The 27,721-nt window shown below is 45.6% G+C and overlaps 2 protein-coding genes across 6 annotated transcripts; both read right to left on the bottom strand.

Moving 5' to 3' along the window:
• Positions 1–405: 405 nt before the first annotated feature.
• lancl1 (LanC antibiotic synthetase component C-like 1 (bacterial)) lies at positions 406–5,371 on the bottom strand. 2 transcript variants are annotated; one of them, XM_020109206.2, is made up of 10 exons: positions 5,286–5,371; positions 4,815–4,898; positions 4,613–4,730; positions 3,740–3,950; positions 3,360–3,507; positions 2,902–3,048; positions 1,921–2,103; positions 1,582–1,758; positions 1,170–1,242; positions 406–877 (listed from the first exon to the last, which is right to left on the bottom strand). In XM_020109206.2, the coding sequence occupies exons 2-10, from the start codon at positions 4,890–4,892 to the stop codon at positions 801–803; spliced, it is 1,212 nt and encodes a 403-aa protein (XP_019964765.1). In that variant the 5' UTR covers positions 4,893–4,898; positions 5,286–5,371; the 3' UTR covers positions 406–800. The 2 variants fall into 2 exon arrangements, with proteins under 2 accessions (XP_019964765.1, XP_019964764.1); XM_020109205.2 differs by lacking the exon at positions 5,286–5,371 and adding an exon at positions 5,203–5,273.
• Positions 5,372–6,452: 1,081 nt separating this feature from the next.
• On the bottom strand, positions 6,453–24,596 carry LOC109645263 (fibronectin type III domain-containing protein 4-like). Of its 4 annotated transcripts, none has more exons than XM_069520960.1 (9): positions 23,793–24,596; positions 19,698–20,186; positions 14,652–14,767; positions 12,360–12,461; positions 11,453–11,555; positions 11,259–11,348; positions 10,668–10,834; positions 6,956–9,664; positions 6,453–6,689 (listed from the first exon to the last, which is right to left on the bottom strand). In XM_069520960.1, exons 2-8 carry the CDS (start codon positions 19,795–19,797, stop codon positions 9,623–9,625), a joined length of 720 nt encoding a protein of 239 aa, XP_069377061.1. In that variant the 5' UTR covers positions 19,798–20,186; positions 23,793–24,596; the 3' UTR covers positions 6,453–6,689; positions 6,956–9,622. The 4 variants fall into 4 exon arrangements, with proteins under 4 accessions (XP_069377061.1, XP_069377060.1, XP_069377058.1 ...); XM_069520959.1 differs by lacking the exon at positions 23,793–24,596 and adding an exon at positions 6,774–6,916 and having other exon boundaries at positions 7,204–9,664; positions 19,698–20,472; XM_069520957.1 differs by lacking the exon at positions 23,793–24,596 and having other exon boundaries at positions 6,774–9,664; positions 19,698–20,472.
• Between the last annotated feature and the right edge of the window lie 3,125 nt (positions 24,597–27,721).

The raw sequence follows: 27,721 nt of genomic DNA, 5'->3' as shown, positions 1-27,721 counted from the left end.
AGCGCAGGCATTGTGTCGCTCTGGTTTTCAGAGTGTTACATGAGCCTTATTTGGAATAGAGAGCGGAGCAGCTGAGCCAAGTGTCACATGGAGGACGAGGAGGATTGTAGACATTTCTCAGTGTCACATGAGGCGTCGAGTGTTTACTCGTTACGTAACGAAGCCAAAGCCGATCAATTTACAGCGTTTTGTATGATTCGTATAAAATCAGACTCATGTAAAGGTGAGCGTCATCTCCTGCGGACTTTATCGGCCAGGTGGAGGTCAGGGGTCAGGTGGCCCTCTCTGCTGTCCCCTTGTGGCTCTTTGCTGCTGCATGAACACACAGAGGTGCTGAAATCCACGACAGGGGAGAGGTTGTAAAAACACACATGTTTTATTGTCCAGACAGAGCAGAGGGCAGGACACAGCGTGACTGGGTTTTATTTAGTAACTTTACTGATGACAACAGAAATCAACAGAATCTCAACGCAAAGCATCTATTTTTATTTTTAACAGAACAAAGTTACAGGATAAGATAAATATACTGCTTTGAAACAGCAAAATGAGTTTCCTGCGGCCCTAGAGGACGCCACAATGTTGAGTTAAATGAATACACACGAAGAGACTCTCAGCTATCACACGTCTTAGAGATAATTAGGAGAGAACAGAGTTTACAGCAGCAGAAACATGAAGCAGGAGTCAACGCCAGCCGCAGAGTTTCATGTCGAGTCTCTGTTATTTACCCAGATGGACGCAGTGTTTCCATGCAGGAGTGCGACAGACAGCAGGAGGATGGATCTTCTTCTGTGGGGAAGATTTCACACCTCAAAGGCTGGAAACCTCGCCTTCATCGGCTGCAGAAGGTCGGCCAGGAAGTAGATGGTGCCCGCCATGCCTGTGAACGGGACAAGACACAGTGAGGTTACAGATATTATTGTTAAGCCTTTTATTTAAAAAGGATAAGAGCTGAAATGTTTCATAAGAGTTCTAGAAGTATAATAAGCAGGTTTTGTTATTGTCCAGAAACAGGAAATTGGAATCAGTCTCTCACAGTTTGTCAAAGAGCAACAAACACAGCAGGTGGGATTTAACGAGCTAAACATATCAGGAACACTTAACTCAGGATTGTTTCATTCACAGAAACACTTGATTCTAAATGATATTGAGGTCACATGGTCAGAAATTACCTTCAAACAGTGAGAAGGGAGTGTCAGGAGTTCTGCAGCCGTGTTTGCCGTAGTTCATGCACCAGTCTGCAAACTGTAAAGAGAGAGAGAGAGAGAGAGAGAGAGAGAGAGAGGCAGAGTCATAATAAGATTCCTGTTGTGTCGCTGCAGAGCTGTAGCTGGACGTCTCAGGAGAACAGCGAGCAATGTCAACAACAGCTAAAACTTGTGCTCGTCTCAGTGAAATCCAAGCATCTGTCGAGGATCAGATTATGACCACAGTGTCACTGAGTTGCCGTGGGAGCATGTAACGGAGCTTAGAGACATCTGAAGAGTCTTTTTCCAGCCTCTATGAATAGATTCATATTAATTAAAGTACACGCAGGACCCGTGCCACCTGGAGCGTATCCATTATTGTATTACACAGTCTCACCATGCAGGCTCTGTGGAGGTGCTTGGGATCCCATGTTTGCCGGTACAGAGCCAGGAAGGCGTAGGCGTTACCCGCTGCACCGTGACACAGCCCATAGCCCTTCTTCAGCAAACCCCAGGCCCAAACCACTTCTCCACACTGGAGGGCTTCGTCCAGGTACTGAGCTCCTCCGAAGGCCTGGAGCAAAGCATGAAGAAGAAGGGAGGAGGTAGAAGAACATTTACATGAACCATCAGGTGAGATTAAAACTAAACATGACCACTAGATGTCACTATGACTCCGCAACTAAAAACCCCTTCACTCTGTGAAAGTAGAAAATCCACGAGGCTCGCTCGTTACCTTGTGCGCCTGCAGGAGCATGTAGATGACGCCCGGCGACCCGTGGCACCAGTGCACCAGCAGGTCTCTGTCGTCACCGATGCAGGGAGGGTAGTTTCCTGACGGGAGCTTGAGTCTGCAGACGTGGTCGACGCTGGGTTTCACCAGCATGTGAACGTGCTCCTCCGCAGAGACGAAGCCCGGCTGCAGGGGAGAGAGAGTGACGGCTGGAATCAACACTGGCTTTACAGCTGAAACAATTAGCACAGCTTGTGGGCCATAAGAACAATGAACACACAAACTCTCAAATAACTGTGAACGCTCAAAAAAAACCTGTGCAATAACTGTATTTTCCATGTGCAATAATATACCTACCGTATAACTTCTTCTATAAATGATCTCTATTTGCACTGTAGGATCTGTTTGACTCATATCTGCATATTCCATTTTTTATTTATTCTTCTTCATGCATATGTTCTACCCTCGGTTGCACTGTAGGGCCTGTTTACATTTCCTTCCTGCTTATCTAAGATGGCCGTTTGTTTATTGGTGTGTGTGTGTGTGTGTGTGTGTGTGTGTGTGTGCTGCACTAATGTGAATGTAAATATTACTTTCGGGCTTCTTTGGTGGTGGGTCAAATATCCTTTGAAACACTTTCTGGAGCTGCACCTTAATTTTGTTGTATGTTGCACAATGACAATAAAGTTTCTATTCTATTCTATTCAATCAACTGATTAATTGTTCAGCTTCTTTTCATTCTTTTGTTTCACTTTATATTGAGTAACTTTTACATTTTGGAGGATTCTATAAGTATTATACACAATTGATCATATACTGGATGATGAGTTTATGTATTTTGATGAGAGTAATAGTCTAATTAATCAATGTTTCAGTAGATTATGGTCTGTGCAACAGTGTTGGAGGATAAAACAGCTCAAAAAGCTTCAATATCTAAATTAACACTGATCAGAAACTGTTTCCGGAGTCAGAGATCGTCTTTACCTGCAGGAGGAAGTAGTAGATGCCCGCGAGTCCGTGTGCGGCGCCGATGTACTGCTCCTGGTACCACTCGTACATCAGAGGGCTCTGGTTCTGGACCCTGAACTTCCTGCTGAGGTGCACGCCTGATGCGAGCACGCTCTCGCTGACCTGAGGATGGAAACAACACGTTCCATCTCAGAAACACATCTAATCTGTTCAAGAGAAATCAATGAGGCAAAAATTAGAAACATTGATATTTGTAAAACGGAGCAAATTAAGGCCAAGCGGCAAAACCAAGAGTGTCAGTGAAGTGACCCAGATGTTACTGAATATAGTTACTGAATATGGTTACTGAAGTATTTCCTCCAGTTTTTCTTTTCCAGACTCTTTGGTTACTGTCGTACAAAGAGGTGAAATCCAGACACTTCATTCAAAGGAGCTGTCGTCTGACACGTCTCAGTCTCCTGTCTATGACCCACCTGCTGGATGTACTGCAGGGGGATCCTGTCGTGCCCCAGCTGCTGGTTGATAAAGACGAGGGAGTAGAGGTAACCCATTCGACCGTAAAGCAGCTCGTCCGGCAGCTCGCTCGATCCCATCACCACCGACTGGTGAAACTGCAGCAGTCTGAGAAAAAAACACAGAAACATCATTTGTCTTGAAAACTTCAGATAAACTTTCTGAAGAGTAACTGTGTACAATTAATCATTAAACTTGATTAAAATGAGATCTGATATTAGAAACATAAAGAACTAATTCTAATGGTACAGAAGAATCGTATACACTGATCCTCACATCTGTTCAAATGTTTGAATATTCATATATATGATCTTAACTATTGTGCTTGTTCTGCACTAACCTGTTGATGCACTCGTCGGTCTCATGCGCCCTCTGCAGGCGATGGAAGACCACGGCAGCCACAGCCAGCGGCCCCGCATCCCCGCAGAGGAAGGTGACGTCATGGCGTCGGGTCAGACACTTCAGGCTGCGGCTGACATAATCCAGAGCCCTGTGGAGGAAGGACTCCTCCTGGAACACGCTGTGGAGGTGCAGGTAGAGCAGAGCGATGCCTGCCGATGGACAACAGAGAGTCAGACAAATGGACAAAGGGACGGTCAAAGGGACTGTATTGTAGTTTCTTGACCCCAGAAAAGGCCCTTTATATTTAAATACTTCATATTTAAATACCTTATATTTACATGGAGCGGACCCTCTCTACGGAGGCCGCCATGTTTGTTACATTAGTACAGACTGGACAAACTAAAAACCTTTTGAGTTTTTGTGACAATTAAAGTCTTCCACGGTTTCTTTTTCATGTTTGGAAGGAGAGGGTGAGGTGAGTGGTGTCACTAGATATCACTAAATTCTACACACTGAACCTTTAACTCATTTAGATCCTTCATTTTGATCATCAGTCATTTTTACACAAATGCCCCAGAATTCTCCTGGAATGTGAAGATTTTCTGGATTTTAATTCTCAATTATTTATGATGTTTAACGATTTATTGCCTTTATATTTTCTATTCATTCGGTTTTTCTATAAATATATTTATATCTATTAAACAAACAGGTTGATAGATTGAATCTGAAGTTTTACTCCCTAACAGTGAAAACCTACATCGGCTAGTTTGAATGTTACTGATCCCGCTGCGTCTCTGAATGAAATCTAATCCTCACGTCGTGATTCAGAGGACGTGATGTTGTGGTTTGTGAACGTGTGGAACTGTGTCACCTGTCCAGCCCGTGTACGTGCTGCAGTCTCTGGGATCTGCAGACTTCAGCCCGTTCTCCATGACGGAGAGAAGCTCGCTGATCTTGCTGCTCAGTCTGTGGCTGAACTCTGGTGTGAGCTGGAGGGGGAAGGAACAAGAACCTCAGGAGGGACAACAACACAACAACAACAACACACACCTCCTCCTCCTCCTGCACCTCACCTTCCCCTGGGAGTCAAACAGCTGGGATGTGCTGCCATCGTAGTCTGGATAGGGATTCTTCACAGCTCTGGAGTCCATGTTCACCTGAGGAGGAGGAAGATGAGGAGGAGGAGGAGGAAGATGAGGAGGAGGAAGAGGAGGATGTTTACTGTCAGTGTGGCTCAGATAAAAACAAAGAGACGAAGAGATGAAGCTCAGGAGACGGAAGAGAAATAAACACGAGAACCGTGAGATATAGATTAATAACAGAGAACAAACCAGATATATAACTCAGGAGACACACACACACACACACACACGCACACGAACACACAGACACACTTAAGCTAGCTGCAGCCTCCAGTTAGCCTAGCTGCTAAAGCTAGCAGCGGCTAACAGCGGGACTTACAATAAAGTCGCAAAGGCGCCGTTTGGAAAGAAAACCGACCGTCGGTGATAAAAGTACAACGTGAATAAAACAACACAACTCACACACTGACGCTTCCTGTCTGCACAGCTGAGGATGACGTGAGCGTCAGTCAGCGCGGTGCTGCCCCCTGCTGCGGCGGGGATGGAACTACAGCCCACAAAGAATAAAATCAATCAACTATTCAATAAAGATGATAACGAAAAAAAATAAGAGATATAACTACGAATAAAACTAGATAGATGAACAGAAAAACTAAAGTGATCATTCAAAACATAGATAGATAGATAGATTTCTGACAGTGTGATTCCTTTAACAACCTTTAAAGAAAGATAAACACAAATCAGCTGTTTCCTCTTGTGCCTTAAATAAAACGTCCAGATCTATTATTCAAAACACTAAGATACTGAAAAAAAGCCATCTTATCAGTGACTAACCTCCCCACCATCAAGCTGTGGTGGGATTGGAACCATGAACCTTCAGGAGTCAAGCCCAACATCTCAGCAGCACTATTGAACGTCCACATCATTTCTTTTCACATTTTTTTCACTTCACAACACGACTGGGGGCAATGAACTTCACTGTCAGACACCTGTCATTTCAAGAAGACAGAGGCTGAAGTGTGTCTGGTCAAGTCGCTCAGTCTGTCAGAGGATGGACTTGCACATCTGAAGTCGTGTGTTCAAATCTTATGGGAGCCAGTGAATTTATTAAGTTTGATTCCGAAGTGAAGAGTTAAAGGCGCCACGAGAAGATTCGTGAATGTGAAGGGGACTTGGTGGTGTGGAGGGTTGGTGCACAAACACAAGGGTGTATCAGTGAGGAGCTGGTTCAAATCCTCACTGTGACTGATAACCAGAGCATGTGTCTGATGCAGCGGCTCAGATGGTTAGAAGGTTGACCCGTAGATTGTGGGACATGAGTTCAATTCTTGTGACATCCAAGCAATTTTCACTGTTCAAACCCAACGCAAATAGTCAAAGGTTCGAAGAAAGCAAAGATATGTGTCCAGGTGAATGGCTCGAGTGGTAAGAGCGCTGGCTCGTAGATCCTTGGTCATGGGAACCAGCGGCTCGGTAAGCGCAGGCTCCAAAACTCCATCGCCACATCCCGGGACCAGAGGAAGTGGTTCCATGTTGATGAATTTTATATGATTGGCAGATATTTAAGTATTACATCTGTAACATATAGAATAAACTGACCAACACATTAAATATGACTATTAGCCAAGGTTGAAGAAACAATACATTCAACTTTATTCATAAGTAGTGCTCACAATTTCAAGCATTAGACAGAAGAGTAATATCTTAATAGCATCATATCGTGAGCTGGGCAGGATTTATGCCAAAATATCCAGGACACACAAAAGCTTCCATCTTGTGCATTTGGAGCCAGAGTCTGCCACATCTGGTGCAACTGGCTCTGTGCTGCTGTGAGAGGCCTTCAGCTTGAGACAGACAGCTGGAGGTCTGCAGGAAGTAAGAGTCACAGTCAGTCAGGGTTGTGTTCTCCATCAATTCACACAGCTTAGTGTTTGTACAACTACAACTCACTGATGTTTTCAATCAAATGATATATATATATTTATTTATATATATGTATTTGGGGTTTGGTAGAGCTGGGTGATACATCACTGTTGATACAACGTGTAGACTCTAGTGACATCTGGTGGTGAAGCTGCGTGTTGTAGCCTCTCCTTCCAAACATGAGAGAATATTTTAGACGACAAACTAACCTGTGACTTTGTTTCCATGTTTTACTTTCCATAGTTTAGTTCCGGACAAAACAAGTGATCAAGTGTTTTACAAGAGAATTTCAAACAGGTGTGGTTAGCTTGTGATGCTAGCTTAGCTTAGCATTGACGTGAGGAACTAATGAGACGAGTTTTCCTCTAAAACACAAGTGAACAATGAAAAACGTGCAGCGACACGTCGAACACACAGAAGATCGAATAACTGAGTTGATATTTGAAACAGGATTCACCTCATGAAGATCTATGGGCTCCGGATCCAGGAAGTACCGACTGGCAAACAGGAAGAGGAGGAGTCCAATGGGATTTATGGAGAAGGGGAACTTGGAATATACCAAGTTAGACAGACTCGCGGGGGTGGAGTTTGTATATGTTTTTATTAGTAATTCTATTTAAACTATTCTATTTCAAACATTAGCATGTAATATTAAAATGATGTAAGGAATAAACCTCTAAGGTTCTCTATGGGGGGAGCACGGAGCCGAACAGAACGCACCTGGGTTCTGTCTGTTTCACTGAAGTTTGACATGGTCACAAAAGAAAACAGAGATGATTCAATATGGATTTGAGCCAATAACATTCTGCTGTCCAGACCTGCTCGGGATGGAGCATGGGAGAGATGACGACTTGGCGCCACGCACAAGGAGCGCTGTTCTATCTGTCCGATCAAAATCTCATTGACTCACATTTAGATCCTCGGTTTCCTTCAGAGAAAGTCTGATGGCACAACATCAGAGATTCCTTCGACGGCACTTGATCCATCTTCTCATCCGGGACTCAGCCTCTCTCCCTCCTTCGGTATCCCCCCAGACAACGAGCCCGGGGCGAGCTGTGGTATTTACGGTGACCTGCCCTTTACCTCACCGCTGGATCTAGGTCCCTTTACTTGCTTTTTGTTTTTCTACTGAAAGGAAGCAAGCGAAGGCCAAAAAGACAGAATACACAGGAGAAAGATACTCGATCTTGACCTCTGACCCCGAACACCCCAAAGCTGCTGCTCACCTTCACCGGGGCTGAATGCCGACACAGAACTATACCGACCATCTCCGTCTGCAGACAAAACCTGGTTCTCACAGTGAGCCGATACACCTGGTGATCAATGTTCACAAAATACACTTTTCATTCTAATTTGCAAACAAACGATATTTGTTCAACTATAAGTTCACATGTAATCACAGATTAAGGGTCCAAAGATCTGTTCCCATTCACTCTGGAGCTAACTTTATAAAACAGACGTAATGCAGTACAATGCAGTACAATGCAGTACAATGCAGTACATTCAAAGAGTAAATATTCAGAACAAAAATCTGCATTTGCTGAATTCAGTTCTACAGAAATCTGATTTCATTGCACATGTACACACATCTGTCTTCTGTCCATCGTCTCTCACAGTTCTGGCGCCATCTGCTGTCCACTACACGTACTGTCACACATGTTAAACAGTTACAGATGAACAACACATGAGACATGAGACTTTCAACACTGACACAAATGGTGGTATCTATAACACGTGACTCACTATTTCTAATGAATTACTACTATAGTATTATGTGTAGAGTGTGTGCAGGTTTCAGCACAGTGTGTATATGTACATGTTGTTACTGTAATACCACCATAACGGTCTGGTGTGTTTATTGAAACAGGAGAATACACGCACAAAGAAAATCCTTGATCCCCTCAGAGACACAGTGAAAAGGGATTTGACTGAAAGTGTTCCACAGACAAAAGACTGAAATAACCCTGAGTGTACAAAACAAAACAAAGCTACAGGTTGTCGTCCTTCAGAAAACTGCAATTTCTTTTTAAATTTGCAAGAAATAAATTTAGTCTTTTGAATATCTACATTTATTATAATATTTCCGTCCAAAAATATCAAATCTACCTTCGGATATGTTAGGAAATCACTGGATTTTAAATTAGATTCCACAAATGACTCTGGTGTGGAGTTTATTGCATGATGAGATCAACTCCAGTCAATTTCTAGAGTAATTACATTCAGTTAATTAACTGATGATGATTGGCTATAATTTCATGATTACAGCCTTTCGACATCATGATATGAAATTCAATTGAGCCAATTTCGGTTTTGTTCGTTTGTTCGTACCTTCAACCTTCAACATTCAACTGTTTGTTGAAATGACTATTAAATTACTTGTATGTACAGATTCTACTTACATATAATACAGACTGTGATGTTAGTACTATTGAGAATGAATTAGAAATAGAAATCACAGAGTAACAATGGTCTCACACACACACACACAGTGTATGGAGGGTAACTCTGAGGTGATCGTGGGCGACATGCTGCCAAATGTTCACGTTAAGTCTTATGAAGAAAAACATTATCGGAGAATTAGCTGAAAATATTCGACTGGCAAAGCCAAACTCCTGCTGTTCCCATGATGCTGCCGTCCTCCGCCACTGGAGGGCAGCGGTCCTCCACTTCCTCCACAGTGGGCCGCCTCCGCTTGATTTGAATTGGATTTGCATGAGCTGCTTCTCACTCCTCATATTTTACATTGAATCTCACGCTCTCGTCCCTCAGGCCCAGAAATTCTCCGTCTCTCCGGATAATCCCGCCGAGCTTCCTGCGGCTAACACGGCACGTCGTCTCGAGCGGCACTCGCCCCGAGTCTCGGCAGCATCCACACCTCAGACTCTGATGATGCTGATGGAGGACGAGGCTCTGTGCAGCTGGAACCAGAAGACAACGACACTGAGATGAAACAAACACATGAGTCACAAGCACAAAGAGACAGAACATGAACGTGACTCATAAACCTCACAAGAGTGCGGCTCACGTTCTCGTGCAGCGCCACGTGCCCTGGCCTACGTCTGTCAAAAGATTTAGAATCAACCAGCACGGACATTCATGAAGACGTCCCATCGGACTCAGTTTAAGTTTAATTGCTTCGTGTGTTTTGGCTGAAAAATATAAGAAATTAGAACCAAGTGACTTTGGGGACGTCGATAACGAGGAGGTGGCGTTCCTCGTTAGCGAAGCAGCCGGAGAGGAAGCTCATCGTGTTTGGTGCTTTGTGTGTTTTAATGGTTGAGAACATGTTTCTAATAGATTCAATTAAAAGCTCAGTGTTGCATTTGAAACTCAGTTAATCTTCGCCCACAGCTCTCAAATGTTTTTCTAAATTCATCCTGTGCAGCCGAACCGACAGTTTTCAAATGTTCCAGATAAAACTTCTGTAATATTTATGTATTTTAAAATTAGAGCTGCAGCATCAATGGGACCGGATGAAACCTGCAGTCGTGATGTCAGAGACTTCTCTCACTCTCTCCCTCAGTGATCTCGGGGGAACTGAGGAACTTTTTCTCTTCTTCTGTTTTCTGATGTTTGATCCTCTGCTGTGTTTGTGTTCACATGGCGTCGGGTCGGCGCTCTTCCTCGCAGCCAGGTGACAACAAACATCTTCACAGAGCCGCAGAGTCAACTCTGCTCATTCCCACTGATGCGCGGCAACAACCCAAACGAGCGTCTGCAGCTCGCTCTGCGTTTCCAGCTGAGCGGTTTTATATTTAGCTTTGATAACGGCGGATCTGGTTGCTAGGAGACCTCTGATGAAACAACAAGGGGCCCTTCAGAGGAAACTGAATATTTCTGGCAGCCTGGAACGACGCGGCATTATAGAGAAGAGGTGCATTGAAACTACGGAGAGGAGGCTCAGGAGGAGGAATGCGTCACCCTGCTGCTGCGCACGGCTCCGTTGTGGTAGACGGGCGAGCTGCCGGCCGAAGCGTTGTAGTAGGTGGAGGTGGCGCGGACCAGCGGCCGCTTGGCTTTGTCTTTGCTGCTGTTGGAGTCGTTGTCTTTGATGATGTCATACTGTCGGCAGAACAGGGCGATGACGGCTGGAGCACAAAGACAAACACACAAAAGAAGTCAGTGGAGTCACAAAATGACAACAAAGACACAAAACGTCCTCAGAGTGACACAAAGAGACATGACGTGAACGTAAGGGGACACGAAGTGACCAACAACAGAAGGAAAATGAGCACAAAGAGACAATGACAAAGACAATAAAATGTTGCCATGGAGACACTGAAGAAACAAATGAACACAAAGACACACAAGACAACAACAGAGAGACACAAAACGATGACAAGATCAAACAAAGAGACTCAACGTGATCAAGAGGGGACACAAAACAACTAGGAAAGACAATGTCCTCATGACGGGGAGGTGGTGATGATGGTGGCATGAGAAAACCTATCGTCCTCCACACACACACACACACACACACACACACACACAGACACACACATGGCGGCTCACCTGCCCACAGCAGCAGCACCGTGGTGATGATGAGCAGCTCTCCTGTCTGAAGGTGCGGAGTCATTCCCAAACCTTCCATCGCTGGTTCATCTGAGGACCAATCAACATCCAGCTCCGTCAAACGTCAACAATCACACGTGTGTACTGTGTGTACTGTGTGTACAGTGTGTACTGTGTGTACTGGGTGTATTTACGGTGGTCCAGGACTCCGACTGGATAATGGTCAGTTCTCTCCAGAGTCCTGAAGTGGACGGCGCGGCTGGGTTGGCTGTCCCCGTGCGGCCCGACGGACTGCACCTAAATAAAGACAAACAACAAAGTGCTGCTGAAATACTGAGGATATATCAGAGAGCCCGTCATTGACCGAGGGCGAGGCGTTGTGTAACGCCGTGCGAGGGTGTATTTAACGAGCAACCAGCTTTTGTTTTTGGCCGCAGTCCTGGATAATCAGCGGAGGACAAATGTTTCTGGGAAAGAAGACGCAGAGTCGGGGCTCGAAAGATAAAAGGAGAGAGGAGTGAAAATCTTTTAGAACTGAAAGAAATCAACACGTCTGAAGGAGAATTTCTCATTTGAGCAGAACACCGATGTTTGAAGCAGCGACGGCAGAGCGACAACAGTAAATATTCAAGTCCTGGAGTTTGGTCCTCTCCCTGATCCGTCCTCTCCCTCTGGAAAACCATTCAACTGTCCACACAGAAATCCTCACTTCTCTCCTTCCTCTTACTGTCCTCCCGTCCACAGGGAGGTCGGAGGTCAAACCTCAGCCCCCCCCCCACCCGATGCTGGCGAGACTTCAGCGCTCTGTGACACTTCCTCGGGACATCTGCCTGCTGACGAGCACATTCAACACGAGTCCTCCGGCTGGAGGACGGAATGTGGATGAGGTCTCTTGAGCTGTGATGGATTATGAAACGTTCAACAGACGTCAGGATGTACGTATGTCAGACTGAATTCTTTCGTCCCTAAATTACAAACATTAAAAAGAAAATTTCTCCTTCAGGTTTTAAAAAAACGTGAACATGAATCAGACGCAAATATAAACACAAACAACATGAAGACACAGTATGTGTGTGTGTGTGTGTGTGTGTGTGATCTCACCTGGACGCTGTAGTGTGTGTCCTCGTCCAGGTCCCACAACACACACCAGCGGCTCGACGTGTTCACCTCTCGGATGGAGCGCTGCATCAGGCCGTCCTGCCTCTGGAGACAAATGTACAAACACAAGAAAGTGCACGTGACACCTGACGGGTGTTTGTATACGGAGTGCACACACACACACACACACACACACATTTAGCATGTTAATGAAGGGAAATCTTTGTTTCTGATGTTATAAATGCAAACACGAGCCTCCAGTAACAAGCAGCTTCACCTCATATGAAGTTCAGCTGCAGCACTTCCCGCCCCACTGGGAGAAATTAGGTCTGAAGGCAGCTCAGCAGCAGAAATCATCGTTTGGAGGAAACAGAGAATGTGGAGAAGAGCTGCCCGACGAGTGCAAAGAGTCAAATCCACGAACAAAGATTCAACGGTGAGGACGAAGTTAGGTTACACAGCTAAGTTTGGGGGAAGTCGGCAGGGTCGTGCATGTCAGCGGTGAAGAGCAGCAGGAGACGATCTCACGTCGTTTCGATTTCAAAACAGACACTTTGTGCAGAATCAGCAGGGACCGACTTCATTAACGTCCGTCCACGTCAATTACAATGTCATCGTTTGGGATTTATGGATCAGAATGAGGATTATTGGGAGTTTCAGATGTTGCATCTTAAATTGGGTTAGTTCCTCTGTGTGTGTGTGTGTGTGTGTGTGTGTGTGAGAGAGAGAGAGTTGCATAATGTGTGAATCTCGACAGCCGGCGCTCTGGGATTTGGAACAACTTCAGATGAGTGGAGCTTCTCTTTGAGCACATTCCTTCGCCCTGTTTCTCCTTCACAAACACGCGGCTCAGCTTGTTGCTGGATTTGTGGAATAATCTGCCCGAGCTCCACCTCGGCTGCTTATTCTAAAAAGCTGCAGATAAGCTTGACTGAGCTTTTATACAACTGCACTTCCTCACTTTCTTTCTCAGCGACTTCTGATGACTAACAGTCAGAGCGCAGGAGATAAAACCTGCATCCACCTGCTCCCACCTCCTCCCTCTATTCACATTTGAGGACGGACTTTACATAAGTGCATTCTGGGGTTACGGCAGAATATGTTTTACATCCTCTTGTTTTTCCAGAAAATGCCACAAGGTTGATGGATTGCGGAGACGTGAGGGAACTTTTAAAATAAAAAGGAGAAAAAGAAAAACAAGAGAAATGAAAAACCAGCTTTTTCTGGCGTCGCCTGTAGATGTTCCTCCTGCGAGACGAGTCCTGGCCAAATCATTTCCACTAATGGAGACGACTCCCACTCAGAGCTCAGCTAATGTCTGTTCCTTTTTTTGCCAAAACTGTGGGTGGTAAAAAGTGATTAGGGCGAGCTGAGTCTGCAGCCTCGGCTTCAGGAGACGTGAGATGAGCGAGACGTGGAGAAATATGAGCAGAATTAATGTGAAACGTCATTTTGCAGCGATGCAGCCGAGGGAGGGAGGAAAGGGGGAGCGTCTGCGTTAAACCTGAGGTCGTCTGAAAATGCAGAATCTGCAGATGAACATTTGCAGTTGACATCATGTTTAACTTGAAATCAAAATGAAGATTGTGTGGTGGTTTTTGTGCTTTTCCTCACTAACTGGACACGTAGAAAGTTTCACACCTTCCTTTGTCTGCAAACTTTTATATTAAGATTTGTTTCCTTTCTTTCTTCTTATTATTATTATTATTGCTCAAAGTCCCTGGAAGCATTTCAATTTTTCTATTTACGACCACATCCTTCTGCTACTTTCCTTTTCTTTAAGGAGCCACGTCCGACCCGTCGAGACTCAAAGTGTCTCAGAGCAAAATGCTGACTGCCGACTGGCCTTGTGAATGATGCAGCGCTTTTAAAAATCCCCTGCAGACGAGAGCGGCAGGAAACAGAGGAAGAAAAAAAAAAAAAAAAAGAGATAAAAGCAGATCTGAAAAGGAACATGATTCAGCTCTGGACGTTTTCTGACCCAGAACCCGACGGCGGGCCATGTTTTCTGGGCGTTCGATTCATAATTCAAACCCTGTCAATTAGCATCCCTGAAAAATGAACTGGCCTCGAACCAAATGAGAGCGCAGAGCGAGGAGAGGCGGGATCAGGGGGAACGTGGCGAGAGAAAGATTGACTCAGTTTAATGAGCAAATTATTTTCTAGGCTTTTTGTGGATTAAACCAATTAAGAAAAAAAATTATATTTGAGCTCAGTTGCCAGTAAAGTAAATATTCTCTCTCACACACACACACACACACACACATGGGAAGTGATGACACTGTAGTACTGTACCTGCTGCGAGATGGCGTATCCAATGACAGTGTCTCCCTGAGGGACGTTCCAGGTCACCATGGCTGAGTGCGCCCTCAGCTGGGTCACCGACACATTCACAGGGGCCGCTGGCACAGCTGTAACACACACACACACACACACACACACACACACACACGTTAGTAGTAGTCAGGGACGTCTGTATAAAATGAGTCCAGTCTCGGTTTGTAAGAGAACTTCCTCCACATTTGTCACTGGACTTCATCTGTTTCTTCTCCAGAGGAAAATGAAAGAAGATTTCAACCTTTATCTTCTTCAGGCAAATTGATCCATTAAAGATAAATAAAGCAACATGAATAATGGACGTCAGCCTGCGGCCTCTCCTCGGGTCAAAGTCAAAGTCACACAGAACTTCACATGAGTAGAAACAATGAGGTTCAAGAGTTTTCGGATTCAAACTTCTGTGAATTACTTGTACTTGTGCATGGAAGCTTGGTGCGGATTTTTAAACACTGTTGATTTCACACACGTTGATATTTGTGAGTGTGTGTGTACTTCAAATTACACTTTGACTTTTTTCATCTGAGCAAGAAAGAAAAGAAGAAAGTGAAAAGTAAAGAAGGAAACAGAGAAAAGCTCACTACCACTTTAATGGTTGTACGTCCAGATGCCTGTATTTCAAGCAGGAAACAACTTTGAACAAAATCTAAACACTCAACTTTGTGTCCTGTGGGAGACACAGAGGACAGTTTGTTAAGGACAGCTCATGTTCCCTGGCTAATATACAAATCTCCCCCGGTCCGAACAGTGTCCTGCTCCCGGCCTGGACGTCCTGAACGACAAAGCAACATCCACACAGATACTCCATCATGCCCACGTTCCCATCAACATCCTGTCCACGTGTCCTTGAGCAAGACACAGTGGTGAGGACAATTTACCCGTCTCCTCTGTCAATGTGAGTCCCTTCGGATTAAGGAGTCAGCGGAATCCCTCAGATGTAAATGTGAGGACACTCGTATTAACGATGTTCTGCAGGCAAAGGAAAAGTAAAAAAGTGGCGAGGGGAAATAATGCCAAGGACACTTCAGATTGGCACTGAACCCCCGACATTGTGATAAGTGGACGACCCGCTCTACCTCCTGAGTGCGTCTGACTGCCACCTTGTTAGGAGCAGTGACATTCAAAACTAAAATGACATCACCACCTCTCTGCAGAAAACAAAGAGAACCTCTTTCCGGGCCGGTGGAGGCGGCAGCAGTGACAGACACAACCTGATTCCAGAGCGAGGACTCTGCGGAGGATGACCGTGAATGTCAAGCTCCATCTCAGGCTAACAAGCTAACCACAGCTCATTATGCAAGCCAGCCTCCCCCCCCCCCCCCCCTACATTTCAACAACATCGCTTCCCAGAATGCACTCTGACAGCTTCTAAAAGCGTTGCATCAAGCGCGTGTGGGTGGCGAAGTGAACGAGGCCACGTGGCAACAAGAGCAAGAAGGTGGGAGGTTTTTTGCAGTTGAGAAAAAAAAAAAAACCCCAACCTGTCCTGTGTCTGCAATGCATGCTGGTCTATTTCCTGATCCTGTAGGCGTAGAAATCGGCCGAGCTCTGCGTCAAGTAGCGGCCGCGAAAAGAAGCTCGTCCTCCTCGGGTCAGAGAACCTGACGGGAGTTCTCCACGTCTGAACAATCATCTGAAACTAGAATCTGCACTTTGGGGTCAAAAGTATGAAGACGCCCAGAGAAACTTAACCCTAACACCCGAGTGTGTCAAAGGTCAATGACCTCGACCTTTGACCCTCGAGTCCAATTACCCACATCAAACTGGGAAAACGGTTTCTACACGGAGCTGGATTTGTTCACTGGGGAGAGAGGGAGGGAATGATCGTCCCTAAAATCTCCATATGCTGTCCACATACTTTTGGCCCCAGCAGGGGGGGGGGGGGTGGGGAGAAATTAGACAACCAGAAAACCAATGCACAGAAATCCACCTACACAAACAGAAACACAGTGAGACACACATCAACACCGTGTTCCCTCGTCTCTGCCAAGATTCCCTCGAAACTCCCGTCACGTTACAGCTGCTCAACCCCCCCGACCGCCTTCATCCGCCGCGGCCGCAGCGCAGCGCACGCTGAATAGACTTCTGCAATTACATTACACACACCAGCACAGGAGATAAGAGGGGCGGCTTTGATCGAGTCAGGAAGACAGAGGAGGAGAGACGGAGATGAGAGGGAGCAAACAGTGGAGAGAGGGAGGAGGATGAAAGATGACAGGAATACGACAGCGGAGGGGGAAGAAGAAAAGAAGGATGAGGAGGACGAGGAGAGAGAGCAATTATCTCGGGCGGCTATCAAGAGATGACGAGTGGATTTTTCAGTCTTTTGGTTTTGAGAGAAAAGACAGACGAAGGGCAAAGTGTGATGGATGGACGGAGAGAGAGGGGGGGGGGGGGAGATCAATGATGGAGGGAGTGGTGGAGAAAAAGCCCACGATGGAGAGAGGGTGGAGGAGGAGAATGTGGATATTGATTAAGTGATGAAATATCTCAGTTCAGGTGGATGTAAAAGCACAGACACACATGTCCTTCGTTGTCCTTCACCCTGTTCACCACTCTAAGTTCACGTATCATCTCTCTTTCACTCTTATCGACACTTTTCAGATATGAAGAGATTCATGCACCTCCTGTAAGAGTATATGATAAATATTAACTTCCTTCACACGCAGCCAATAAAACCACAGGACAGGGACATGAAGCCACTTCACCGCGAAGGTTCACGTTCACTCTGATTAAGGATTTTATAACTTTGCAAAAACAAATCTCAGGACGTATGAAATTAACATATAACTCGCCCTGCATCATCCAACAAGTGGGCGTATTCGCCACAGCTTCTTTCTATTTAAAATCTGGAAATGTTTTCGGTGTCAAGTGTGAAGTTGATTCTATTACAACAAGCGACGCCACAAACCAAGAGAACAGCTCGTTCCAAACAGGCACAGAGCTTCAATTAAAGATGTGTGTTTTATATATATCTGCTTTATTTCATACGAGGAGACGCACAAAAGCTCCCAGCAAACCTGCTGTCAGATCCACGAACGCCTCCCTCTGCGGTCCCTATAGCAACGCCACAGTGACGGGGCCTCCGCCGCCACAAAAACAAAACAACCCGGTGACAGCCGTGGTTTACGCGGTTGCTCCTGGAGTAGAGTAGCGGGTGACGTACGCCTCGACTGTAAATTGCGGCAGAGTAACAGTTGGCTGATGGAGTTTGACAGTCTCATCTGGCTAATGGCTCCCTGCTGCCTCCCCCTGTGATGGATGTGCGTCTCTGTGGAGGCTGCACATCCAGCAACAACCTGTGCATGCTGATCGGGATACAGTACCACCGGACACACAACGGGCCCCTGGGCACAGACACGCAATCGGCCCCCCGCAGACTGAAAGAGACGTTCCATGCCGCGTTCGTCTCTTTCAGATCTTTCTGCATAAATCTGTGACCACTTATGTTGATGAGTCCCAGCCGCTGCTCCGACAGAGCGCTGGTCAAAGCTTCTTCTGCTTGGTGAAGCAAAATATGTCCCAAAGTTGTTGGAGAAGTTAATAAACGATAAAACATTTGGAGCCGGAGCTTGTGAAGTTAAGATCAGTTGGCACCACCTCATTCCATAAATCTCCCTGCAGCATCAATCTTCTGAAATCAGATGAGTGCATCCTGAACTGCTGTGAGCATCATTTTCTCTCCGGCAGCTACTCTGGCAACGTTTTTTCATTTCATTTAACAGTTTAACTCGAAGCCTCCAGTTGTTTTTTGCGTGAATGAAAATCCTCTTTGAAAACCAGAGGCGGTGGCAGCAGGACGTTGACGAGCCCCTGGAGAGAAGGTGAAGGGAAATATAACACGCGCTTCATTGGTCGAATCGATAACTCGTAAATACAGATCGGCCTCCGAGGAGACGCACGTGGGTTTTGTTTGCTGGGGCTGAACTGCACAGACCCTGGTGTGAAAGGTGCAGAGAGCAGGAATGTGAGCGGAGGGTCGGATGGTTTACGAGCCAGTGCTTTCCCACTACAGTTAATTAAACAGCAGAGAGGGAGCTTTGAAATTCAAATCCCCCGATAGACTCTCGATTTAACTTTGACAGTTTTACAACTGCTGCTTGGAACAAAAGACGTGAATAGTGTGACAGCAAACCCAACAGACGAAGCAATACGTTAATGTAACGCTGTCGTGCTCCCAACGCTCGGGATGATGGGAAGAATAAAAGATCCCGACCTTTGCCAGAGATGATGATTTTTTTAATTTCAAGGCAAAGCTCCTCTTAAATTAGTTCGGTACCTTGTTGTCTCCTTTATTCACTGAAGCCACGTGTTGTTTACACTCCAGGCTCCATGTTCATGCTTCTTCAATCGATCAATCAATCGATCAATGTACAGATTCCCTCAAATTTCAGGTTCACATGAAACTTTTGGATCTAATTTCCCATTTTAGCTGCAAAATAAAGCCTGAATATGGTCTTTTTCTCCTGTTTGTGATATTTATATTGAGGGAGTAGTGAAAATGGAATAATGGGAGAAAAAAGAAATAGGTTGAGCATCTTAAAAATGCAAAACAAGGTCTGAACTTTGTCATTTCCTTATATTTATGATTTATATTCAGAGTTGTTTCTGCACATCTGTGTAAAAATAGGAATAAGGGACAAGAAGACAAACACTGAGCAGTTTAAAAATGAAAAATAAGGGTAATTACACACTTTTTGTCCAACATATAAACTGAAGATTTACTTTTTTAAACTACTTTATTCCTGTTTTGCATCAGTCAGATTGATTCTTAGTAACAGGATGAGATCATTTTTGTATTTGTCTTATGCAGCTTTAGCATGTGTGCTCATATTTCTCTCTTCGTTGAATCTGCTTATATTCAATGATGATGCTCACGAATGATGTGAAATGAACATTTGGAACAAAGACACCTTTCTCATTCCTGTGTGAACTAAACTCTGGAGCCAGATGATGAGATCCCTGATTGAAAATGAGAAATGTAGAGACAGTTCAGCTTTGACTCACTCGCTTCGACCATCCCTGGTGTTTTCCAGCAGGCCATCATCATCACCAGCAGCAGCATCAGCAGCAGCAGCCCGGGGTCCAGCTGAAGAGACCCGGACATCACCTCCTCTGGCTCTGGCTCTTCGCCTCCTCCTCTTCCTCAACTCTCCTCCGGGCTCACTGCAAGTTTCCCGGCAGGGTGACCGCTGCCTGCTCGGCACCCTTCACCTTCATCCTGCACATGCACGGTCACAGGTTTTATCTCCAACTTGCGCAAAGTGGCTCAGTGGGAATCTGTGCGGCTGCGGATTCAAAGAGCCTCCGCTGCGTAAAACCGAGGCGGCATCCCTCAGCCCTGCAGCCCCGGGGAGCAAACAGGTAGTTCGGGCATCTCCGACACTTCCCCCCACCGGCTTCGTGCGTGACGCCGGGATCTGCGTCAAATGTCAGCGGGGGGAACGGTGCGTGTGCGCCGCAGGCTGAGCTCCGGCGGCTTCCGCTGGCGTCCGCCTGGAGGAGAGAGGAGAAAGGGGCGTTTTTTAGATGAATGACATGATCTGTTTATAAAGGAGACGGTGGAGGATGGAGACGCAGGAGCGCAGAGGAGGTGCGTCTCATCCAGGAGGAGACAGGCGGCTCTAATCCCACAGATTATATGAAGAGAAGATGTGTCTGTCTGCAGGAGACACACACACACACACACACGCGTCACTACACTGAGGATGAAGAGGAGGATGAAGAGGAGGAGGGTGCTCCTGTCATCACTGGATCACCTTCATGTTGTCACTGATCATCTCTCTAAAGAGGCAACTGTTGATTATGTTAATCAGATTAACCAGGCTCCACTTTCTGATGCAGCGCCACCTACAGGTCATATTCATGGATTCATTAAATCCCTTTCCAATTGCAACTATTCAATTTAAATGACTGTATTGATTGTGTGGAGCATCCTCTCATATTTTCCTCTTCTTTGACTTCCTGTGACCTCAAGCTGAACAACGACCAGGGAATAATTCATCGTCGTCCTAACGCTCAGGTTTGCCACTAAAACGCAGGTTCCACGTCCCCGGTGCTGGAAGTGTCTCGACCGGCAGCGCGGGAAACACTCCTGATAATAAAATGTGTCCAGGTTTAAGAGGAACACAATAAACTCTTTGTCTCTGAACGATCACAGGCCTTCAACTGTTACTGAAGATGAAGCGGCAGTTAACCCACGAACAGTAATTCACCATTTATTACAAACCTTCAATGGTTGATATAGATTTTTCAATAGAAAGCAAACAAGAGCAATTCATTTTCCTCCTGTTAAATTTCTTTTCTCATAATATTAACCACAAAGTCGGAGGATGGAACCTATCGACCTCGGCTCGTGAAAATCTATTGAGCTAACAACAACGGCTGCAGATCGTCTGCGGAGTGAACCGTCCTCTGTCCCAGATCCAGAGTCAGTTTAATAAAACACCTGTGGAGCAGCGTCGACTCGTCCCCATCAATCTTCGGCTGAAGCTTTCGATTGAGCCTCTTGATTTATTCGCTCTCTTGCTCCGCACCAGTTCATTCACTGCAAACGTCACAGTTTTGACGTTAAATGTCGATTCAAGATCAAATGCAGTTTGAATCGTTGGGTCCGATTTTCAATGCTGCACGTTCAGAGGTTTTTAAAATACCAACAAGTGACTGACTCTCATCTCTGCTGATTGTCGTAAAGAGGACAAGTGAGTGTCACTCTGATGTGTTTACACGACATGAACACATTTCACCATTTATCACAACCAGGAACTTCATGCTACATGTGCACAGGAACGTTAGTGTCAACTGAACATCACAACAAAAAGCAGAATCGATTCTTAGAGAATGATTGAATCGTTTGCAGCATTTTAAATGTATGCTGCTTTTATGTCTTTGTATGATTTTGCCACTTTTTCTCACTTCATTCTGCACAGTGTGAACTGCACTCTCTCTCTTTCAACCATGTTGATATCATAGTTTATTTCTCTCTCTCTCGATCGGTCACATTAAATGTGTTTACCTCTGCGCACTTTTCTCACTTCTAATCTCAGAAGTAGAGAAGTTCTGCAGCTTTGTTTGAAAATCTTTGGGGTCACAGATCTGTGAAATTAAATAAATCATCCAGACGTGGAAGCAGAGTTGTGTTCGTGCGGACAAGGAGTCATCGGAGATGGTTCAGACATCTGCTCTGGATGCCTGCAGGGCGCCTCCCTGTGGCGCTTCTTATGAACAACAGGGAGAAGACAGAAGCAAGATGAAGAACATGCTGGAGGGTTTGAATCTTCCATCTGGTCTGGGCACGCCTCAGGATCCAACCCCTGCTGCAAAAACACAATCACAGAGCGGAGAGAAGGACTTTCTGCAGATTCATAAACTGCCACGACTTCATTTGAACCTTTAGACGAAGTTTCTTTGAGTTTTGTGGCTGAATGAGCAGTAAAAAAAAAAGGTTAACATTATAATTTGACCTTTACCATCTGACCTGCCAGCACCCCAGAGATTCTCCAGACTGGATGTTGCCTCTGTTAAAATTCAAACAGCGAAACATCAGAGTTTATTGGAGTTGGAGTTGTTTTGTTGTTCTCCCGGAGCTTCCTCTCCCGGGAGAACGTGTCGGGGAAAAATCCACTTAGTTCTACTTCCTTGTTTCCTGCGATTTGTGTTTGTGCTGCGTAAAGAAGACGCCCTGAAGTCACGAGGATTAACGCTGACGTTTGTTTCTTATTTTCACTTTGGCTGAAAATGTCAATCAACACACAACTGGAATATTTTTTTAATTGTACTTGGTGCCATTTCATGAAGCATTCGTTCACATTTGCAGTTTAAATGATCTGGTGACGATTGCACCGATAAATTCTTTCTTTCCGGTTTCAGTGTGTGAAACTGTTTGTGGTGAACTTCAGATGTTGGACGTTTTCATTCCTAAACATAACTGACTCCATCCACCAAGGGGCGCCAGCAGCCTGCAGAACATCCTATGTCCTTCGGCGAGGCCGAGATTATGAGTCAACCAACTTCAGAACATGTCTTCCTCCAGCAGAGCGCACACACGCACACACACACACACACACATATATAATAATTATAAATGACAAACTGGGGTTCAACACTTTCCTTCACAATGTTTGACTCCAACAAATCGTCTGGATGTGACCTTTCGTCTCATAGTTTCCTCCTCCTCTTGTTAAATTAGGTCAGTTGCTCAGATGTTTCCTGTATTTCACACTTCTACACAACCAGCCCACGTGAAAAAAAAAAAAAAATCACTGCATATTCTTTTTGCTGGGGGGTGGAAGCTTGAAATTACGAGGCCTAATTTAATTTATTTTTTATTCCTCACTAATGATGGAAGGCAGCCATGCGTGGTCTGAGTGAGCAGCTCCACATATGGCGCTGCAGCCACGAGGAATGTCAGTTTTAGTAAGCGGCAAATCCAGCGCGCGCCCACGTCCATCCCGCAGGACAGAGTCAGACTGTGTGTCAGCCAAATGTTTATCAATGGAGCAAATGCAAAATACTGTCCACGTTTAATCTGCTTAAACCTAAAGTCAGATACTGTCCAGAATATCACGCTGTCAAAATGTAGGATTTAGTCTCGAGAGATTTAAAGAAACGTCCAGTTCTGTTTTCCTCAATCTTAAATCCTTCTGCTTTTCAGTTCATTCAGTCTTTCGTGTTTTAAAGCGACAGTTTAGTGTTTTTATTCGATTTTTAATGCAAACGCAAGGTTTTCAAACTGCGACGGGAACAGACGGGTCAACAGCCGCAGAGTAACGCCAGGAGTAAACGGAGCAAAAGTGATGTCATTAAAAACAAACTGACCATTACTTTACTGAACTACTTCACTCAAGTCACACACACACACACACACACACGCTCATGCAAACAGTGACACTTCCACATTCAGGGCATCAAGTCTTCAGTCCGACTGACACCCAGGGGAAGTTGTGTCCTTTGTCAAAGCAACTGGTTCTGCCACACTGGCAGCTGCAGCTAGGAGGCAGCCGCAGTGTGTGTGTGTGTGTGTGTGTGTGTGTGTGTGTGAGACACACAGAGAGAAACCACTGTAAGTAAACGTGTGCTGTATTCAAATGTAAAACCACTTACAGTCATACTCCCACAGCTTGATTGACAGCTGATCTCTAGCAACGGCACAGCTGCGAGTCCTTAGCAACAGGGACGGAGACGAGATGCATCAGCACTCAGTCCGACATCTTGAAAAATGCGTCGTTCCCACCAGAGACTCTGCAGCCAAACAAAATGACTCATGCACCACGGAAACATCCACGTTCATTCCTTCGGGTTTACGGGCGAGAGGCTTCTATCGTACGTTTTATTTCATTTTCCAACTTTTTGTTTGGAGGACGTGAGTTAAATAAAAAGCCGGATGCAAACAGCAGGTTTCATGTCAGAGGTCACGACACAGCATCTGTAGTTTTAGTGTTTCTATCCATCATCATTGTTAAATTACGCTCCAGCTGAAAAATGAGTTACGGACGAAGTGTTCGAGTGAAGGCAGTGAGGAAGGACTACATATCCCATCAGCCCTGAATGAGTGGACGATGCTGTCGCAATTAGATGATTGATTAGCTCGAAAAATAAAAACCTGCAGCCATTTTGATTTGAAATGATAAAACCGTCTCTGCTCGCGTTAAACATGAATCACATTTATTCATGATTTACTGTGTGATCTTCCTTTTCCTCCACTGCGGCTCTTTCGCTCTGCTCTGCTGCCACTCGAGGCCCCCGGGGTCGTCTCCGGCGTCGGAGCGTTACGGGGGCCTCTGACTTTGCTAGCGTCAAAAAACTGTCCTTCTGAGGTTCAGTGATGTTCCTCCATGTGTGTGCGAGTGTGTCTCATCTCCAGCCTCTGGCACGGTCAGGTCGGATTTCTATCACTGCGCTCTTTGGTCGGGCGGAGGAAACGGTTCGCTCTGCCTCTGCAATGCACCAGTTACACATCTCTTCATCTATCTGCTATACATCTGTCTATCGATTGCCCCCCCCCCACCCCCCGACTCCCCTCGTTGTAAATCATCTCCATCGCAGATGTGTATTCTTGCCCTGCCCGCCCTGCAGTTTCACTACCCATAATCCCCTGGCTCATATCAGTACAGTTCAGCACACGGCCGCCCTGCTCGTCGTCATCCTCGTCCGATTTCACAGCTGCATGTGCCTCGCATCTTAACATGTCAGATCCCATCGGACGGTCGGAGTCTAAATCCCATCGGGATCGTTCCGCGGGGAGCCCACGTGTCGATGCGTTGATTAAAATAGATTTCCGTCATATAGCGTTTGTTGTGACTCAGTACCAGTGTTCCGTCCTGCAGGTAATCCTCGGATTGAAACCCTGAGAGAGCAACAATGTGAAGCACACGTCGAATACGAGGCGGTTTCTGTCACTGTGCGTACTTCACCCTGATTTACGTTCATACTTCTGATATGTTTGGTTTTCGATTAGTTGTTTGATGATATGAAAAGAGGGTGAAACGTCCTGTTGATAGACGACGCTGGACCTTGATACCTCCGTCCCCTGATCGCTACCACACAGACTCCGCCTCTAATTGACGTAATCGGCGTAAGAGTCCGGGATGTTTTGGCCTCGTTTCTGTTTTCAGGCTGTTCCTGCATTTAAAGAGGAAACTCGTTCAGTCAAATAGGCCCAAAGTGATCTGCAGCCTCGTGCGTCAGGACGGGAACTATATCACTTCTCTTAAAATATAATCGTTTAAACTTTTATCAGACCCATTTTTTGTTCTTTTTCAGTCTCCACAGGAAATCTGGGTTAATATTTCATTCATCGCCGATCTGAAGACAGATTGTCGGACTCATTTTGGGAAAACCAGCGTCCCCTCTGAAGCCTCATCAATGTGTAATACGTTCCCCCCTCTTGTGTAACAAACTGAACCTATTGCACATCGTACCCTGCATCTTGTTTTGCACGCCAACAAAGAAAGAACACAGCGTCAGAGCCCAGAGGAGCTGGACCCAGAAAGTGTCTTTACCAAACGGAAGTTCATTCATCATGGGTTTTTGCCGCGAGGCGTCGTGTGTCCATTAACGGCTGCATTGACCACATCAGTGGAGAGGGTCAGGCAATATTTTCCATTAGGAGCGGCTTTGTGTGGAGCAGCTATAGAGTTGTGGATGGAGGCTTTCAGGGCAAACTGAACCCTGAGAGCAGGTTTATTGTTCCCAAGACGCTGGAGTGCTGCAGTTATCGCTGACGGGGGATACACTCTCAACAGAACGGAGGGTCAGACGTTAGACAGTGGCCTCTATCTTCTGAATCGTGGTTATTTAAAGTACAGCTTTCAGCCTCTGCGTTCATCACGTATCTAATTCCACTTTTAAACTCATTTCCTGCACAAAACTAAGAATCTATCTGAATATTTAGATTATTAAAAGTACTTGAAGGTATAATTTAACTTTTTATGTTTTTTTTTTTTTTTATCAGTTCACCTTGAACTTCGACTTGGAGTGAAATATCTCTGCAAAAATCTGTCTTGAAATCAAATAAAAATAAAAATAATATGAATTCATCGTGATGTGAAAACCTTTCTCTGGATATAATTTGCGGACATATCGCCCGGGCCCTAATTAATGACCGTTCATCTGTCATGATCAATGACTTCCGATGACCTTTGCCTCCTAAAGATTTCCCCGAGAACGCTTCCATGTGGTTTCCGAGTTGGTAAAAGCGAATCAGAACGACAGGGCTGATGTAGAACAGCAGCTGCCAAATAAATACCATCATTTTCCAGATTTAAGCAGCCAGGCAGCACGACCAGACTCACTGAAGAGAAAAGTGGAAACTCTCTGACATTTTAAACAAAAGTCAAACTTGTACGCTGTCCGATCTCATCTTTTATTTGTCTGTTATCTCTAATCTTTTTCAATCACTTATCAGTTGAATGTGGAATTATAGAATCATCAGACTGAGCGTCGAGAGGAAATGGTACATTTTACTGTTGGTGGGTTAAATCTTTGTTTTATGTGTTAAGAGTTCTTGACGTCCTGAGAATTTTAGTAGCTCTTAATCACACTCAGGCTTTATAAAAGATAAAAAATAGCAGCGTGAGCGCGGACAAAAAGAAAAATACACAAGTCGTCAAGTCACTTGGGTGGAGAAAATCTAAAACAATCAATATAAAATGTATGTGACTGAATGATTCAAACTGGGTGACTGAATGGTTTGAGTGGACTGACTGGCCGCAGTCCAGGTATCTGCCAGTCGGAGGTTACGTGCGTTCACACACGGAACAACCAGCATCGATCGCAGAGGAGAGTGTGGCCGATGAAAGAAAATGAGATTAGACAGAAATGTGGGGCTTTGTTGTGGATGCGTGGCCCCCCCTCAACCCCCTCAAAGTGTGAAATCTTGGGGCCAGATCTCAAAGAACTTGCCGCTCTGTTGGGGGTCAACGCAGCCCCACCTCTCCCCTGCGCTCGTCAACAATCAGAGCGATTGACCATCGCTGCGATGTCCCTCACTCTCTCCTTCACGCCCTTCTGCCTCCATTAGGACCCCGGCACCCTGATTGGAGACATGGGTGGCTATGAGGACAAACTCTGGATGAGGCGGGGGTTGTAATCAGTGGTGTTGTGTGTGTGTGTGTGGGGGGGGTCTGGGCTTGCTGGACCAGCCTGGGTTCATCACCTTGCTGGAGGGCATGGGCAGGCGGGGGGGGGGGGGGTCGTTAGTCAACTTATAGGGGCCATGGGAGCCGCCCCAGCCTCTAGTGTGCCCGTAATCCGCCATCTTGGTCCTAAACTCCCAGACTGCACCTCCTCTCTCCTCATCAGGAGCCTCCCCACATCTTTGACCTCTGACCCGAAGGAGCGACGACTGCGATTGATTTTCAGGCTTTCTCTTCACACGAGGGTCACGTGCTGTGAAGTCACGTGTAGATGTTGGAGTTTTGAGGACATTCTATTTCACACCAGACTCTTATTTTGCCTCTGATGATTGAATGTGGAGCAGATTTAATGCTCTATTTGTAGTTTATCCCACGGGCCATTTAACAGTCGGGTGG

Source organism: Paralichthys olivaceus, chromosome 24 (assembly GCF_024713975.1).
Source record: "Paralichthys olivaceus isolate ysfri-2021 chromosome 24, ASM2471397v2, whole genome shotgun sequence".
In the NCBI taxonomy this organism is placed as follows: domain Eukaryota; kingdom Metazoa; phylum Chordata; class Actinopteri; order Pleuronectiformes; family Paralichthyidae; genus Paralichthys; species Paralichthys olivaceus.
This window is presented reverse-complemented; position numbering and strand designations above follow the sequence as displayed.